The following is a 19,148-nucleotide window of genomic DNA, read 5'->3' as shown; positions in this document are numbered from 1 at the left end:
TAATAAAGCTAAGTTGAGTTCCAGGACTTTATTTTTACTGTTTGATTCAACGGGGTCCGCACTTTTTAGCCCAATCCCAGGCGCAATATCCTCCAATTTAGAATCCAGGGCTAGCATTCTCAGGCTCATGGAGAAGTGAAATCCTACAACAGCCACCATTACATCTCCCAGCGTCGGTCCCGTCTCTTCTCTCACAGTAGTGACAGTTCTCGTCTCTACCGGAGACCCTTCGGTCAGGATATTTAGCTCCGGAGTGTTCATTTGGGCCTCTTCAGTCCCCTCGGTGGAACGGGACTGGGTTTCACTCGAGTCGCTTTCGGGCGCCATATCGCGCACTGCGTCTTTTTATAGTAATCCGCGTCCAGAGGCAAGATCTTCGGACCAACGCTATTTAACGGCCAGCGACCGATCTCGCTGAGGTCCGGGATACCCCAGGCTGTCTCCCAGGTATACTCGCCCCTGTCAGGCGAAGTTGCAGTCAGCCTCCGTACCATCCACCATCGGGGTCGTTAGTAAAAGCACTTCGGAACAGTCAGTGACATTGCCTTACTCCGATGTTGCTGCTGTTCGGATTAGAGGTTCACCATTGAAATTGGCGAATCTCGGCTTACATCCGGGCCGACTGGTTCTTCTCGGTCTCTCATGGCCGATGTTGTTCAACTCTCCTCTGGCCTCTCCATTACTCAAGACCCCGGTTCCAGAGCTGGTACAGGCCGCAATCTTTACGTCGACATTTCTCCGTCCACAAAGCTGCTAGATCACTCGGGATCACAAGATCGGGCATCGTTTCGTCTCATCTATGCGGGGGCATGGCATAGGCGCAGGATAAGTAGCAGGATCTTTTGGGAGGAGAAGGAGGTTGACTGAGCCGGGAGCCTAGGCGGCCATCTTTGTCGCCAGCTTGACTCCTTCTTTCTCCTTTTTTTAAATCTTTTGTTGTGGGGGACCTTGAGAATTTGACAATCCTAGGCCGATTGTTACAAGTGAGGCAAAAGTCTGCTTGCTCCTCTGTCCACAAAAATGCAAACTACTCATGTCTGTTCAGAGAAAGATGGCAGTGTGAGAACATTAAACCTCCTGAGGTCTACTGTGTATAGAAGGAAGGATTGTTTTTGTTTCAAACTGAATGGCCTTTACATCCATTGTTTATCCAGTTTTTATTTTAGTGTTTTCTGTGGGTTTTCTTTTTTTGGTAATTATAGTGTAAACCTGGGCATTGCATTGGAGCACTTTACACATTTTTTTATTGCAGGCAGATAAAGTGATTTGCCTAGAATTACAGGATGTTGAATCGAGGTATGGATTCAAATCTAGTTCCTAAAAGTCACATCTCTTCCTGATGAGATCTGTTAGAATAGGGTGCTGTGTAGATGTCCACATCTTCTTCCACCTGATTACTGTAAAGGGGTCCTTGGTTTCCTAATTATTGTACAAGCAACCAACGATATTACAAGAAATATTTGTTACCTACATGGATGACTCCACCTTTTGCCCATGTGTAGGCTTAATTTTTTTGCATATGTAAAAACATATTACTTATATTAAGAGGAGGATGTTCTGTTGTCTTCCAAAAACTCTGAGCTGCAACATTTGGCTACGCATCCTGTGATTCTGGGCAGATCACTTAATGTGTCTGTGCCTACCAAAAATAAATGTGTTCTTGTGCCGAGTTTGCGCTATATAAAACTGCAAAACAAAAGTGTGAATCAACAATGTAGACACCTGCAACTCTGCAATTATTTGCTTGTTTTTTGTATTTGACAATGTGTATGTGTTCAAAATGTTTTTTTTTTATGGATAGTAACCACAGATTCCTCTCATTTACAATATTCCAGATTGGTTCTTTAAATTTAGAAATCCGTGCTCCTGCGCACTGGTAGGCCTTACAATGCAACTCTGTATCAATGTCATTCCACTCTGGAAGTGACAAGCCGAGCCGTATACAAGTTCCACTGCCACATGCTTATATCAGTTCTGGTCCTATTTTCTTTACTTGTGAAGAGACCTATTTCTCCACACATTTTTTTTCCATTGCGCAAGGCATGTCACCACTGAAGAGCACCAGATTTAAGCGTTGTGTGGGCTGCCACTTACAAATGTTTGTGACATATCCACATGGGATGTACCTCTCAATGCTTGGTTTGCCACATAATTCTAAATGCCTGTGACAGTTGTGCCCTGATGAACCAAAAAACCACCCGTGATCTAGAGGTGAAAATGTAGGTGGCAAAACATTGAAAGGTTCCACGTCGAGAGCACGGATCCACTCCCTAAACTGATCTTCCTCGAGGTCAAAATTTTCAGATAAGCCTAAGAAAAAACTTAAATCCAAACAGGATTATACTCTTTCCCTTCACTGTCTGAAGAAGGCTGTCCCTGTCTCTAGTCCTGATCAGAGGAACAGTTTCGATCTCTGGCCCCAATGCACACTAAATTTCCGGTTCCGTCTTTCGAGAGGGTATGCTGTGTATATTTGGTGTGCATACTTGTAAGGGCCTTCAATCTAGTTACCGCTGGTGGGTTTTTCCTCGGCACCTTATGAACCCTCCTTGGGTTCTGGACTGGCATTGGGCTTTGAGCCCCCTCCTGCAACCAGTCCCTCTTTCTTCGATGCTGGCTGCGCTGCTGCTTGTGCCAGTGGCCTATTGTGCTGTCTTACTCTGAGCCAGAGTGTGCTGAACTACAGCGGAGGCCAAGCCATGAACTTAACATACCCCCCCCCCCCCCCCCCCCCATTGTACAGCCATTGGACACTGTCAAAATACTACGCAGTTGTGCATATATTTAGCACCAACTGTTTGACTCGGATAGTGATCATAGACAAAATTAAAACTATGATGATGGAGGGAGTGGGGAAGGTTTTGCTCCTTCCCATGATACTGATAATTGGTATATGGACTAACAAATGGTCAATTGGCTAAACCCATCTCCCTATACTGGACTAGTCTCTTCCCATGGACCATCAACAGCGGAGAACACTTCTTTTGCTACAGTGATGCGCAGGGCTCCTGATTTCCTGCACCTCCACATCTCTTCTATGGAGGCCAAAAGTTTAAACTTGGCTAACCTGCTTGTACATGTTTGGCTGCTACTTGTATACAAAACTGTGCTAACTTTTTTGGCTTAAAATTAAAAAAGAATTATTTGCACATCTGAAGTGCATGGTATAAACAGATCTTTCTTAAACACTTTATTGCTCATCTAAGATTTATAAGCAGTAAGAAATCAATCTGCAGCAAGACTGGAGCAATGTTTTCTAGAAATTCTATTAGCCTAGGAGTAAAATAATAAAAACTTTAGTTGCCCTATTAATCATACTAGAGCAGTGGTGCTGAAATGTGGCTCCAGAGGACCAGTAATAGTTGTACTGTTGATTACACCTGTACCACCAGAGGTGCCACCAGCACTCTAAGTGAAAGAGCATGGCTTTATGTGTAGTATGCCTCTCAAGTGGCTCCAGGTGAGAGGACTATCACATTTTAAAATGTGATGCTGATATATGTGCTGTGCAAGTAGTTTAGTTGCACCACATTGTTCTTTGTGCTTATGTTGACATACTTCACCACCATGCATGCCTTTTCTGTAGTATGTTTGACAGACGGTTCCTAGTCTGTGATCATATTTATCCTCTGTACAGGTTAGGTTCAATCCTAGCCTCAACTGTTCCTTTATATCTAGTATGTACAGTCTGTTGACCCCCAAATCTAATATTGTTTTTTTTTGTTCTGATGTTTGAAGCATTTTCAAATTTGATCTTAGAAAATGTTATGTTTTGCATCTACTTTTTGAAATGTTCCATCAGTCATTGTAATGCTGGGTGGCCAACCCTGACCGACCTGTTTCCATTTCCTTTGCCCAATTGTCTTTGCGACCTTATTGCAGTGATTTTGACCCCATTGAGGTGATTGTAGTTCATAAGGTGCCTCTGTGCTCTGTTTACTGAATGTCTCTGTTGGAGACCTGTTGCTTGTATATGGCGTTTATTCTATGGAGATACTCTTTATTAACTCTTTGTGACTTTATTCCTCACATATGATTGCGTTCCCTTTTTTCCATCAGAAAATGTATGAAACTGTGTGGTCTGCACCAAGTTACAGTACAACTATAGCTGTACAGAAAAGTAATAACCGTAACATTTTAAAGTCCTTAGTAATCCCCCTGTTTTTCCAAAGTTATGAGGACTTGATGAGTGAAGATCCTAAAGAGGTATGTATCCAATTGAATGCATTGAGGGGAATAATAAAGACTTTTTTAAAAGTGTAAAGGGCAATGAGCAAAAGTGAAATTTAGCTTGTCGCTGTGTTACTACTCTTAAATATTTATAGCCTCAAGCCAAATTTCTACAAGCGTCCTCCGTGATTCCACCACTTTCTTTTTTCTCGCCTGTGCTTTCAGTCCTGTTTTCACTAGTAGGTTGTCTGGGGGTGACAGGATTTTTTTCACGAAGGTCTTGAGTTCTATGTTCTCAAGTACTGGAAAGTCCCATATGAAAGGTAGACCTGATGAGTTTACACCTGCTTCTTCCCAGTCCAACCAAGGGGTTTAAGCTTCGTAGCTTACAAAGTGAGGTGCTGTGTTTCATTAATGTCCACAGCATTTTATTGTTTTAATGCACGTTTTCTATACGCTTTCCATGTAAGAATAACTCTGAAACCAACTTAATACAAAGTACCAAAAACCAAATTCATTTGAAATTCTTTCTTTAAAAGGTGGACATCCTCACAATTGGACTGCAATATCGAGAGAGTGTTTAAATCTGTTAACCAATCTGACGTGTAAACTGGTTGCTCACCAGGAAGCTGCAGCCACAAATGGAAGAGTGAAAATACCTTCCTCATCAGCAGATTCAAGGACATCCTCTTCCAGTTCAGGTACCCTTTCTATATTTGTGTGGCAAATTGCCTTTTCTGTCTCCTTGTTTTAACTTCACTACCCAAAGCATAGACATACTTTTGTTCTATGAAATTCGAATTGTTTAGAAATGTGCAGCATGAATTCCCTGATTTCCACAGATCAGGTTCATACTGGACTGCATTCCCACAGTGTAATGAGAATGATTCTGGGTCGTAGGATCCTCGCTGATAACCATAAATGTAGACTATTACCTCCAGCAGGTGGGAGCCCAGGAAACTTTATGATGCAGTGTGAGTAAAACTTGAACTAGAGGTCATTACTACAAACTTCCAAAAATACACTTCATTTCTAAAGGTGAAAAAAACCATCAGCATTTGCTGATATCTTTCTTTGTCCTTTCTAGAAATTGCCAGTTTTATTCAATACAAATGCAACTTTGCCTCACCTAGCTGAGAAATGTGTGCTAAATAAGTAGAAGGATCCTTTAAAATCCTGTTACAGAGAGAAAAGAAGGAAACGGTGCCAGCCGGGGTCAAGAATGTCCTCAGAGCTGAAAAATATACTGCTCGTTTAAGGAACCATCAGACTTCATCTCCCAGCATGCAGTGCACTGGCAATTTGCTTCACAGCCTCCGTTATTTTTTCTGACTTGTACTGAAAGGATTTCAGAACATTTCACCATTGTTCGACATTTTACATGTCTAGGAAAGCCTTTCTGTCCTATTTTGCTTTCACCCTCTTTAAATGGCATTATTTTCACAAATGCCTTCACTATTTGTGAAATGCATCTTCTGCGGGAGGAAAAACCTAACCCACTCCGTGTGTACGGTCTGTTTTCCGTCCTCATATTCGGTTGAAGAATGGGAGTTTTTTTTTTTTTACAAAAACACAAATGTCGCAAGGGATTTTTCTTGAGCGAAAGCTTGAATACCTCTGTGTAGAAGAGGAGAGAAAAAAATTGCAAGAAAGCTAGTGGGGCACCCCTCTACTGAGCCTATGGATCAGTAGAGCGAGTTCACAGGCAGTTACATCAATAAGTAGGGATCCTAAGCTTCAGGCTCTTTTGGCAGTAGAACCCTACAGTTTTCTTTCATAACAAGGTACTTTTAAGGACGTATCCTGCTTAAAATCGTGTCTTACATTTGCGTAAATCATACTGTCTCTTCCGGTATTTTTAGGTCTCTCCTTTTCCATTGGAAAATGGGGAGAATTCATGTCGGCAAAATCGTCTTCAAACCAAGGGCTTTCAGCCCCGCGGTTTTCTTGCAGTTCACGTGAATCACGTGATTAAACATGCACGCGCATCGGCGGCATTTCTCCAGCACAAGGCTCGCAAAAGGCTCTCCTCCCTCCCCACATCAAAGGCATCAATCACCCTCCCACAGGCTTCCCCAGCGCTTCCCCGCCCCCTGCTTCACGGCCAGGCCATCTGTTCCCTGCCAGACCTCTCACACCTGCGTCACAGCATGCCTGTGTACTTCAAAGGCTTATCACTTCACACGGCCACAGGCCGTGCAACCAGAGCACTTCAGTTGGTGCGCAGCCCCCCTCCCAGCACTGCCTTGGCAGCCGTGACTCCCTAAACACTTTTTATATTTAATTAGCAGCAGCAGCATTTCTCCTGCGCCAGGCCACATCAATGGCTCTGTGCCACTTTCACCCACACAGCACCACTTTCAGACACGCAACGCCACTCACACCAGCCCACTATCACCCACGCAACACCACACTCACCCATGCAACGCCACTCACCCACAACGCAACCCCACTCATCCATGCAACCCCACTCATCCATGCAACCCCACTCATCCACGCAACCCCACTCATCCACGCAACCCCACTCATCCACGCAACCCCACTCATCCACGCAACCCCACTCACCCACGCAACGCCACTCACCCACGCAACGCCACTCACCCACGCAACGCCACTCACCCACGCAACGCCACTCACCCACGCAACGCCACTCACCCACGCAACGCCACTCACCCTCGCAACGCCACTCACCCTCGCAACGCCACTCACCCTCGCAACGCCACTCACCCTCGCAACGCCACTCACCCTCGCAACGCCACTCACCCTCGCCACGCCACTCACCCTCGCCACGCCACTCACCCACGCCACGCCACTCACCCACGCCACGCCACTCACCCACGCCACTCACCCACGCCACGCCACTCACCCACGCCACGCCACTCACCCACGCCACGCCACTCACCCACGCCACGCCACTCACCCACGCCACGCCACTCACCCACGCCACTCACCCGCGCCACGCCACTCACCCACGCCACGCCACTCACCCACGCCACGCCACTCACCCACGCCACGCCACTCACCCACGCCACGCCACTCACCCACGCCACGCCACTCACCCACGCCACGCCACTCACCCACGCCACGCCACTCACCCACGCCACTCACCCACGCCACGCCACTCACCCACGCCACGCCACTCACCCACGCCACGCCACTCACCCACGCCACGCCACTCACCCACGCCACGCCACTCACCCACGCCACGCCACTCACCCACGCCACGCCACTCACCCACGCCACGCCACTCACCCACGCCACGCCACTCACCCACGCCACGCCACTCACCCACGCCACGCCACTCACCCACGCCACGCCACTCACCCACGCCACGCCACTCACCCATGCCACTCAGCCACGCCACTCACCCACGCCACGCCACTCACCCACGCCACGCCACTCACCCACGCCACTCACCCACGCCACGCCACTCACCCACGCCACGCCACTCACCCACGCCACGCCACTCACCCACGCCACGCCACTCACCCACGCCACGCCACTCACCCACGCCACGCCACTCACCCACGCCACGCCACTCACCCACGCCACGCCACTCACCCATGCCACTCAGCCACGCCACTCACCCACGCCACTCACCCACGCCACGCCACTCACCCACGCCACGCCACTCACCCACGCCACGCCACTCACTCACCCACGCCACTCACTCACCCACGCCACTCACTCACCCACGCCATGCCACTCACCCACGCCACGCCACTCACCCCCGCAACGCCACTTTTACCTACACTGTGCAGTGCACAATAGGTCTCGCAGTAGGAAAGTTGGAGCAATTGCTTTTGTAAATGACAAAGCCCTTTATGTTTTTAAAATGAAAACAAAAATAAAAGGCATTGTTATTTGCAATTGTAATAGCTCCAACTTTCCTACTGCGAGACCTATTGGCAACGCCAGTGCTTGTTTTTTGTGTGCTCCCTTTACCCTGCAGAGAAATATCTTCACTTGGGTGATATCAGAAAAATATTCTAATTCTATTGACAGAAGGCAAAAGTTCATCCTAAAATGAATCATCTTTGTCAATTATAGGCCTTTCTATACCAGCATGGTGTCTTCAGAACAACACATTGCTGGTAACCAGATAGCCAACAGACCCCTACTTGGCAAACCTAGAGCACATTCTGAATGAGAGAAGACAGCGGCTACTGCCCGGTTGTGAAAGCTCATATTAGTATAGCTATGCAAGTCAGACACACACAGAGAGCTCTATTCATATTTGCACTAAGCATTACCTTTTCGATGAGGATGCCACAACTGATACTTTAGTTGGTCGCACACCTTTTTTTCCAAGATTTGTTTCAGCTTTCTTTTCTTCCCTGTTGACTGATAACTACAATTTGAGAGATAAGTTTACTACTCTATTCTGTGTTTGACTAGGAGTGAGCAATCTACAAAGTACAAGGAAATGTTAAGTTCAACCCTAGTTCTGCATCGTAGGTATTTTCACTAAAGTCCTAAACAAATCTGCCTTCTCCCCAGTTGTCAATACTTCCAACAGTAATTTTCTCTCAAGAAGGTTAGTTATTTCCTTCAAAAAGAACTGAGGCTGTGAGGCAAACCGCCAGTACAGTGCATGCTGTGCCATGGAACCTGTACACTCCTTATAGGAGCAGTGACCCTTGACCTTGTTAGGTAGGTCGCTCCCCCTCCTCACAGCACCGCCTGTGCATCCTGACCCTGCCCCTGCTGCCGCTCCTGAGGAAAGTTGAGGCCCTCCTCCACCCGCAGGCTACCACCTGTGCCTCATCCCTGGTGGCCGGTGGTAGGCCTAAGGTTTGTTCTATTGTCTGTGTCATTTATTGTATTGCCCTTATTGTTTGTTTTTTTTGCTTTTGCTGTCTGTGACTATTGTCTGTCTTCTCCATGTGCCTGTATTTTTTCCTGTAGCCTTTTTTTCCCCTGTTCCCATTGTGCCCCCGTGATTCTGTGCCCTTTTCCTTCTGTTCCCCATCGTTGCCCCTGTGACTTTGTGCCCTTTTCCCTCTGTTTCCCATTGTTGCCCCCGTGTTTCTGTGCCCTTTTTCCTTCTGTTTCCCAACGTTGCCCCCGTGATTCTGTGCCCTTGCTTCCGTTCCCTTCGCCGCTCCCTTTCCAGCTGCTGCATCTTCTGCTGCCCACCCCCGTGACTGCCAATTCGCTGCCCCTGCCTCCCGCCTCCCAGCTCCTCCTCCCTCCCATCTCCCCATATATGGCAGCCGCTGGCGAGCTTAAGGCAAGCCCGTTTGCGGCCTTCCGCGCCTGGACCGCGCCGAGCGCCAGAATACCTGGTCCCCGCGCCCACCACGACGACCGCTGCCGCTACGATGCCAGCAGACTGCACGCTCTCAACTCCGGACGGACTCACACCTGCATCAAGGCCACCCCGAAACGCACACATGGTCGCTTCACCTACCGGAACTGCAGCTACACTAGCCTCGGAGCCGCCGAACCACCTGCCAAGAAAGACCCCAACCACCTCCGATGCATCCTACTGAACACCTGCTCCACCCGCAAACAAACCGTTGAGCTGTGAGATCTGCTAGACACATCATCCCTGGATGTTGCATTCCTGACAGAGACCTGGATGAACAACTCCTCCGCACCAGACACCACCATAGCCATCCTTTGATAAAGAGGTCACGATACGATACGAGCAGCAAGGAGAGTGGTGAGAGGAGCGGAGCAGCAGTTAGCGGTCAGCGCGGCATTAGCCTTAGCCCGCGAGCAGACCGTAAGAATAGAAGCCCGCACCCGTGCTCACACCCACTGTACTTCTACAGTACTCCCCGTCGCCCCTGCTCCAGTGACAAACAACACCGAGCCACAACAGCAAACCTGAACCGAATCAAGGAGCAGAGCAACTGAAAGACTTCTCAGCGGCGGTAGTGAGAGGAGTTCGCCCAGCCAGCCCTCTCAGCCCCTCAGCCTCAGGCCAGGTCAAGAGGATTGACTGCTCTTACCGACGCGGCGAAACACCGAAGGGCAGCATCGAGGCGGTGAGAGCAGCGAAGGCGGAGGCAGAGGAGGAGCGGTGAGTCACGGCATCTTCCCCAAGGCTCTTCCCTTAGAGGAAAAGACTGCACCGCCGAACACAGGAGGGCTCGGGAGGAGTCAGGTCAGTGACTGGCATCCATAGCAAAGTAAAAAAAACAAAGGCTACATTACCTCGCGGTAATTATTTTTACACATGCCTCGATTTCGTCAACGCCCGACTTGCTGTGCCTGATACCGCAGCACGCCGCCCAGGGAGTGCAGAGGCTCTGGGTGGTGCTTTAGAGGATAAGGACACAAGCAGCACCAGGGGAAAGCCTTGGGGGGAGGGAAGGGGGACGCTCAACTTCCAGGCGGCGAGGCAACAAGAAGGAAAGGAGAAGCTAGAAGGGGGCGCTGGCACCTCAATCCAATAACCCCCGATTCCATCCGCGCCAGGCCTGCTTCACCTCGCTCTTAACCCCCCAACATGAGATCGGGCAGAGTTCGAACAGAGCCGATCAAACACAAAAGACACCAACAGCAACGCAGAAATATGAGTGAAGGATCTAGTGATCCATTCGATGAGGATCCAACAGATGGGTTAGATTAGAGTGTTACTTCCCCCCCCCCCTAACAAGACCCAAAAAACACGCTCTGGCCTCAAAAACGCCAAGATCACAGACTTTTTAATTCCCCCTTTGCCCTCTCTACCGTCTATTCTTTCTGCATCCCCAGGGTCCCCGATGCCCCTGACTTCCTCGTTGCAGCAAGCACAGACACTCAAGCTCACGACCAGCAACAAAAGACTCTCTCAGGCAGTTGGCATCACAACGACCGTCCTGCAGCCACAGAGTAACTCTCCAAAAGACATCAGCCATAACATATGGCCTTCCCCCCAAAAAACAGCAGACAAAGTAACAGTAACAGCTCAAATCAATAGAGAACTGCCAAACAACCCCAACGCCCAAAGGTACAGGCACACAGACACATCAGTCTCACCAGAGAAAAAAACCTTAAACCAGTCAGCAAAGCAGGGCTCAATAAACCAGGGTTCTCTTTTTAGTACCGCGGCGCTCGATCTAGGGGCCGCCCTTTCAACACCCACAGGAACGGCCATCAGTGACTTGTGGGACAGGGGTATCACAAGTACAGATTCTTTAGAAAGGTCACAGGGAGCACCGTCGACTGGCTACGCCCACACAAACTTGGAAAATCGCAGGGCACAGGATAGCCCAACAACTCGCACTAAGGAGCCAACCAAGAATGACAACACTCCAACATCCCCAGCAGGCTCCGGATCACCGCCAGCTCTTGACCGCTCCAGTGAGACCAGCCAATTAACTTGCAGCAAGGTGACAGCAAAACCACCAAAAAGTCCATTAGGAGACGTCTATCTCCACCACCCCATCACCTCCCAAAACACAGCATTTTCACCAAAAGGAACAGAGTCTCAGAACCTAGCATACAAACAAGCACCAACACTGGGATCAGGTCCGGAAAGTGTTTCACCAGTTCCGATCGGAATAAACCAGAGGTTGAATCTTGCTACAGTCCTCAAACCAGCGGTAACCATTCAGACCTTTTCCCCCCACAACAGGCTCCATTATGGCCCCCATTTATAGGCATCATGGAAACCATTTCAACAGCGCTACTACAACACTCAGTAAAATTAGAGTTACAGGTCGAACTTTTGCAACTCCTGGCCTCTCATGTAGCAGGAATAGACAGAAAAATTAATGAGTTTAACTCCCTCATCGAACGGGTGCAGAAAGACCCGCACACAAGGTTCCATGAATGCCAGTGCCTTGAAACAACGGTTCATCTCGAAGCGCTGCCAAACATACTATCAGACATTCTGTCAGAGGTTAGAAAAAACACGAATAAGTCCCACACAATGCGTGAAGATCCAGGTGCAGGAAACGCCCTTAATCCCCTGACAAGTGCTATCAGCAGAGATACCCCAACCAGCGAGGACTCAACTGCGGCCCAAACGGGAGGAAGCACCCAAGTCTACTCCGCAATCATCGGCAGGGATACTCCAAAAAGCGAGGAAAAATCAGAGGACCCACCGGGAGAAAACACTTCAGTCACCATCGTAAACACCGTGACAGCAACTTCTAAGAACTCCCAAACCTACTCAACTGGTACTGACGACCCGGACAATCACTGCAGGCAAAACTCAGGGCCTCAAACAAACGAGCAACCAAAACAAATTAACCCCTTAACAAAATGTGAGCGAAAACGTTTGAGGAAAGCTAGACAAAACAAACAACAAGGAAAAAAAGGAGCAACACTACTGAAAAGGCACCACTACCAAGAGACCCCACTGGTCAATAACATAATTCAAAACCACACAACAGATCTAATAGAGAATGGAAAAAAGGGTAAAGAATCAGTGTCCAATGCAGAGAACGACCAAGGGGCACTATGTCTGCACCCCTCCCCACAAACATCGTCACAGTCAACAACCCAAAATGAAATCCAAAGCAATTATAAAGTTTCCCATCAAGCGCAAGAAAAGACAAAAATGAATTGGGTGGCTGGTCCCCCCTGCAAACAGAACAAAAAACCATCACACATTATTTTACAAAGATGATCCCGTCACAAAAAGAAAATCCTCTGGATAAAGGGTCGAAACAAAGCCCTCCAACAGAAGGATCAGAGAAACCAAGTCCCTTCCAACCAGGATTTGAGAACGAACCAGTAGCTCACACAAACATTCCAAATCAGGGCCATAGAGATTACACCCAAAAAACCAGCCAAATCAGGTGGGTGGGGACAAAAGAAGAGTCAGAGGTATCACATCCAGCTGAAGTACTTGCTCACGAACTTATTCCACAAGGAGGGACAGGAGTCGCCAGCCAGGCGCGGAAAGTCCTAGCTCCAATGGCAACCCCAGTGGATATCAAGAGGGATGAAGCATGAAAGCCGAACCTGAAGGTATGCTCTTGGAATATAAATGGACTGGCAGGCAAAACAAATGACCTTGAACTAATAGCATTCCTCAAACAATTCGACATCATATTACTCCAAGAGACTTGGTCAATTGCCTCGGACCACATAAACGGCTTTAAAGAAATACAACAACACGCCACCAAAAGAGGTTTAACAGGCAGGGCAGCGGGAGGCCTATCGATTTATCTAAACACCAGCATCCCATGGTCAGTTGTCAATTGAGTCAGGTCAATCATGGATTCAATGTATTAAACTCATGTTACCGACTGACACCAGTTCAGGACAACATGTTACCCTAAAGTGTCGCTCATTGGTTATATCTAATATCTACATTCATCCGGCATCTAAGAACAAACAACAGAAAATGTTGTCCCTAAAAGCATTTCTCAAATCCCTGCAAGCCACTTACCAACAGGCCGGTTTGGTGGTTTCTGGCGACCTAAACATTTTTCTACTAGAAAGAGACCCCGTCCATGACATCCAACGTACCAAGCGGTACGGGAAAATAATACCTCCAACAATAACAAATCGGAAAAAAGACAGACGCGGCCAGATGTGTGCCCAAATGTTAGCCGATATCGGACTGATCACTTTGAATGGCCGATTCCCGCAGGATCAGCCGGCATCCTCGACCAGAATTGTCAAAAAGGCCCAATCAATTCTGGATTATACCATGGTGGACTCTGAGGTATTCCAAATAGTAGTTACCTACAGAATAATCCACAAACTGGAGAGCGATCACAGTCTACAAGCAATAGAGCTCAGATTGCAACACTCAAAGGCCCTAGCAACAAATGATCTGATGATAACCCCGACCCTTTATAATCTTAAACGTTTAGCATGGAACGTAAAGAATGCAGGTGAAATCATGGTTCATGTGAAACTAATGTCGGTAGAAGACAAGGCAAAAAATCCATTTGTATACCAAGAAAACTGAGAAAAAATGACCGCACTCCTAACCGACAAATTTGGTCAACAAAATCAGACCAACAAAAGAAAACCCTGTCAGTCACAACAAGATCACTCTGGTGCAATAGGAAAAATAAAAAGGTTATTCAATCAGGAACTTAGAAAACTCAAAGGGAAAGACCCTAAGAGGGGTGACGACATTAAGAAGCAAATACATAATCTAAGGCAAATATACAAAAAAGAAGTATGTACTCTAAAGAAAAAACATCAAACAAAAATCTGACAACAATTAATAGAAGCCAGCAAATCCAATAACAGGAAATTCTGGGCAGAAATGAACAAAGTAGCCAATGGAGCAGCCCTCGTTTTTAATGCAAATATACTACAGGAAGACTGGATTCACCATCTAAATCAGTCTCAAATGACCACCGCGCAAGTAAGGAAGGAACTCCTTCTCACCTTCCCGCTGACTGAAACGCACGAAGAAGATCAAACCTTTGAAGGAACCTGGATAACGAAATGCCAAGTCCAAACGGTCCTGAATAAATTGAGGCCAAAAGGTGCCCCAGGCCCGAATGGCTTCCCCAATGGGCTCTTCAAACAAGATCACTCGTTCTGGGCAGAATATCTCTCCCCATTGTACAATCACGCATTCCAATCAGGAAGCATTCTCTCCTCATGGAGAGGGAGTATTTTGCACCCAATCTTCAAAGCAGGAGTGCGCACAGATCCAGCGAATTATAGACTGATCGCACTCATTGACATAGAGGCCAAGGTATACGCATCAAACCTCCTGATTGCGCCGGAAGACTGGATCAGCCGCAACAACATCCTCCCAATCACCCAAACAGGGTTCAGGCCTGGAACCAACACGTTATGCAGTCTGACAGCGCTCAACCTTCTTGTCGACAGAGCAAAGGCCAAATCAACAAAACTGTACACCTGTTTTGTTGACCTAAAAGCGGCGTTCGACACAGTGCCAAGGGAGATACTATGGGAAAAGATGGCCAACTGGGGTACCCCCCCGAAGTTGTTACCGGCCATTATAAATCTATACTCCTCCACCTGGGTCAAGATAAAACTCGGTAATGGGGACAGGACAACATCAAAAATCCCCACCGAATTGGCCTCAAGCAGGGATGCGTATTAGCCCCCACCCTCTTCAACATCTTCACTGCGGACCTTGACAAGAGCATCTCAGAGATTCAAAGCGACCCACCAAAACTAGCCCAACACAAAATAAGGAGTATGCAGTATGCTGACGACATAGTCTCGTGCAGCCAGACCCCGCTGGGTCTCCAACGCGCTATAACAAGGTTGCACAAATATACTTGCATGCATGGGCTGCAATTCAACTACAAAAAAACAAGTGGTTTGCTTCTCGTCTCACCTAGGGCAGCAAACATTCAGATGGCACATCGCGGGAAACAACATAGAGCATTGTCCCACCTATAAGTATCTGGGAGTACTTGTCGATTCAAGATGGTCATTAAAAGAACACACCTTGTACAGAAAATCTCAGGCAATCAAATTGCGGTTTGCCCTAAACATACTAAAAACAAAATTAACATGCCCATCCAACGAATACTTGCTGAAAGTGATTGCTGCAAATTTTTTACCCTCCCTTACGTATGGCTCCGACCTATACAAAGGTAAAGATGCGAATTTCCTGAATCTCCAACAGTCAGCACTGTTCAAATACCTCTACCAAATTCCGAAGTTTGCATCACAGGCGCAGGTACGCCTTGAATTCGGGTTACTTAACCAGCATCACACAAGACAAGCCGCCATAATAAAAACGTGCTGGAAACTAAGAGCAGCACAAGAGGACACGCTGATGGGCCACTGTTGGACTGAAATCAACAATCAAACCAAAGGAAAAAAGGCATGGGAAAAAACACTGGAAGAAGCGTTGGAAAATCTCGACATGCAACAGACTTGGAACAATGAATATACCTTTGCGGCATTTAAAAAAGCTGCCAATGGTGCGGCGAAACATAAATCCAGGATTGCTGACAAAGCAACAGTGGCCAAAAAAAAACACGGATGGATGGTACTGGCCACGTACGACAGAAGCATTCCGCAACAGTACCTAGTCAATTACATAACACCATCTACGCCACAAATTCTATTACGACTGCGGCTGGGAACCTATACCAAAAAAGACCAGATCCCGGCATGGCGGCAAACATGGCCAACATCGTTGTGCAGACTTTGTGGTCTGGCTGAAGAATCCCTGATCCACGTACTGTGAATCTGTTCCGCTCTGAGCAACCTGAGACGGTATTATCTCCTTCAAATATTCCGCCTTTTCCACATCAGAACATGTCGGCCGGCAGTCATGCTAGTATTGAACAGCGAACAGCTGCAAACAGCCTGCAGGGCCATCCGTTTTTTTCAGAAAGTGAGCCTCCTATTGATGAAAAATGAAAAAAAGGTGACTAATGGGACAAAATACAAAGTCTCACTGAAACAAAAGACTTTGAAGCTAGATAATGAAAGATAGATTTCTTTTTTTAGTCTGAAATGGTCACCTGTCAGCAGATGCACTTTTATTTATTTTATGGAATAAGTTCTTTGAAATTCTCCTTTTTTGAAAAGGTTTTTATTAACCATATACAATAGAAATTTTACTTACTTACCATAGCCATCCCAGACGGCTACAAGATCACCCGCAGAGACTGCACCAACTGAGTCTGAGGAGGAATCGCCATCGTCCACAAGCACATTATCAGGGTCTCGACCAGCACCGACGACACTCTCAGCACCGCCGAACACATGCATTTCCAAATCGACACAGAACCCAACACTACCCTCAGAGGCACCCTGGTCTACAGACCCCCCGGACCATGACCCCAGTTCGCAGACCTCATCAGCACGCACGCCGTGACCTCCACCGACTGCATCCTCCTCAGAGACCTGAACTTTCACCCTGAGAACAATGACGACAGCAACTCCACAACCCTGATCGACAACTTCGGACTGAGGCAGCTAGTCACAGCGCCAACCCATCCCGCCGGCCACACGCTCGACCCGGCCTTCTCCTCATGCTCCCACGTCTCCTTCAGCCACACCACCGAACTCCTCTGGACCGACCACCGCTGCATCCACTTCACCTTCCAGAAACCCACCACAAACCACCGCACCCAAAAGATTCCCTGCCACTGCTGGAGCAAAATCACCGAAGACCAACTACACGCAAACCTCGCTCTCAGCCCACCCACTGACCCCTCCAACACAGACGACGCTGCTTGCAACCTCAGATGCTGGATCGACGACTGCGCCAACACCCTCGCCCCGCTGAAGAAACCCACCCACAGAAACACCAGCAAGAGAGCTAGCTTGTTCACCCCAGAACTCCTAGCCTCCAAACGAACATGCCGGAAACTAGAGCAGAACCGGCAGAATGAAAAGACACCAGACAGCCTCGCAGCACACAGACGCCATCCGCAAACACTATCACCTCATTAGGTCTGCCAAACACCGGCTTGACTTGGAGCTCTTCAACATCGTAAAGGAACTCTCCAACCCCAACAACATTCCGCCGACGCAAGCCCTGTGCGATTCCCTCGTCACCATCCTCCACCGCCAGATCGCTGACATCCACAACTGCTTCAACGTCCAGACAGCCCCAACTGACCTTGACACTCCAGACTCTCAGCACACCATCGACCACGACACCCTGCCAGCCTGGGCCAACGTGAGCATCGATGACACCATCAAGACCATGAGCACAATCCACTCCGGCTCCTCGTCAGACCCATTCCTGCACCACATCTTCAACAAAGCCAGAAGCTCCATCGCACCCCACCTGCGCAACGTCATCAATCTCTCCTTCGAGACCGCGACCTTCCCAGAGAGCTGGAAACACGCTGATCAATGCCCTACTCAAAAAACCCAAGGCGGACCAGAGAGACCTCAAGAACTTCCAGCCCATCTCCCAACTTCCGTTACCAGCCAAGGTCATCAAGACTATCGTCAACAGACAGCTAACCCGATACCTCTAAGAAAACCGCATCCTGGACCCATCCCAGTCAGGTTTCTGCAGCAACAACCGCACCGAGACGGCCCTCATTGCTGCAACCGACGACATCAGGACCCTCCTGGACAACGGTGAGACCGCAGCCCTCATCCTCCTGGACCTCTAGCCGCCTTCGACACTGTCTGCCACTGCACACTACACACACGCCTCCACGACGCAGGGATCTGAGACAAGGCCCTGGAATGGACCACCTCCTTCCTCTCTGGTAAAACCCAGAGCATCCGCCTCCCCCCCATTCTGATCTGAAGCCTCCAAGATCATCTGCGGCGTACCCCAGGGATTATCCCTCAGCCAGACACTGTTCAACATCTACATGGCCCCACTCGCACAAGTCAGCTAACAGCACAACCTCAACATAATCTCCTACGCCGACGACACTCAACTGATCCTCTCCCTCACCGCCAAATCCAACCTCCATGAAGGAATGAAGGCCGTCGCCGACTGGATGAAGATCAGCCGACTGAAGCTGAACACGGACAAGACGGAGGTCCTCCTCCTCTGCTCCAACCCTTCACCCTGGGACAACTCCTGGTGGTCCACGTCACTGGGGGCAGCCCCGACACCCATTGACCACGCACGTAACCTGGGAGTCATCCTCGACTCAACACTCTCCATGACCAAGCTAGTCAACGCAGTCTCCTCCTCCTGCTTCAACACCCTCCGCATGCTCCGCAAGATCTACAGGTGGATCCCGACAGATACAAGAAGAACAGTCACCCAGGCCCTCGTCCGTATCAGACTCTACTATGGAAACACCCTCTACGCGGGAGCCCCGGCCGAGCTCATCAGCGACTGCAGTGCATTCAAAACGCCTCTACACACCTGATCCTCGACGTACCACGCCACATCACCCCCCACCTGGCAAACCTGCACTGGCTCCCCGTCAATAAGAGGATTTCGTTAAAGCTCCTCATCCACGCCCACAAGGCACTCCACAAGACCGGCCCAGCCTACCTCAACAGACTACTTTCCTTCTAAATCCCCAACCGCCAGTTCTGCTCCGCCGACCTTGACTTCGCCATCGTCCCTCGCATCTGAAGAACAACCACCGGTTGTAGATCCTTCTCCCACCTTGCCGCCAAGACCTGGAACACCCTCC

General features: G+C 48.7%; 1 protein-coding gene across 1 annotated transcript in view; it reads left to right on the top strand.

The window, feature by feature from the left end:
- NDC1 (NDC1 transmembrane nucleoporin) overlaps positions 1 to 19,148 on the top strand; it is a 245,122-nt gene that overhangs the window by 113,589 nt on the left and 112,385 nt on the right. Inside the window, exon 11 of the mRNA XM_086952478.1 lies at positions 4,710 to 4,871. Coding sequence (XP_086808604.1) covers positions 4,710 to 4,871 — 162 coding nt within the window. The remainder of the gene's footprint in view (positions 1 to 4,709; positions 4,872 to 19,148) is intronic.

The sequence above is a fragment of the Lissotriton vulgaris genome, chromosome 1_1 (assembly GCF_964263255.1).
Source record: "Lissotriton vulgaris chromosome 1_1, aLisVul1.2, whole genome shotgun sequence".
NCBI classification, from domain to species: Eukaryota; Metazoa; Chordata; class Amphibia; order Caudata; family Salamandridae; genus Lissotriton; species Lissotriton vulgaris.
Note: the sequence above shows the minus strand (reverse complement) of the source record. Positions and strands in the feature narration are given on the sequence as shown.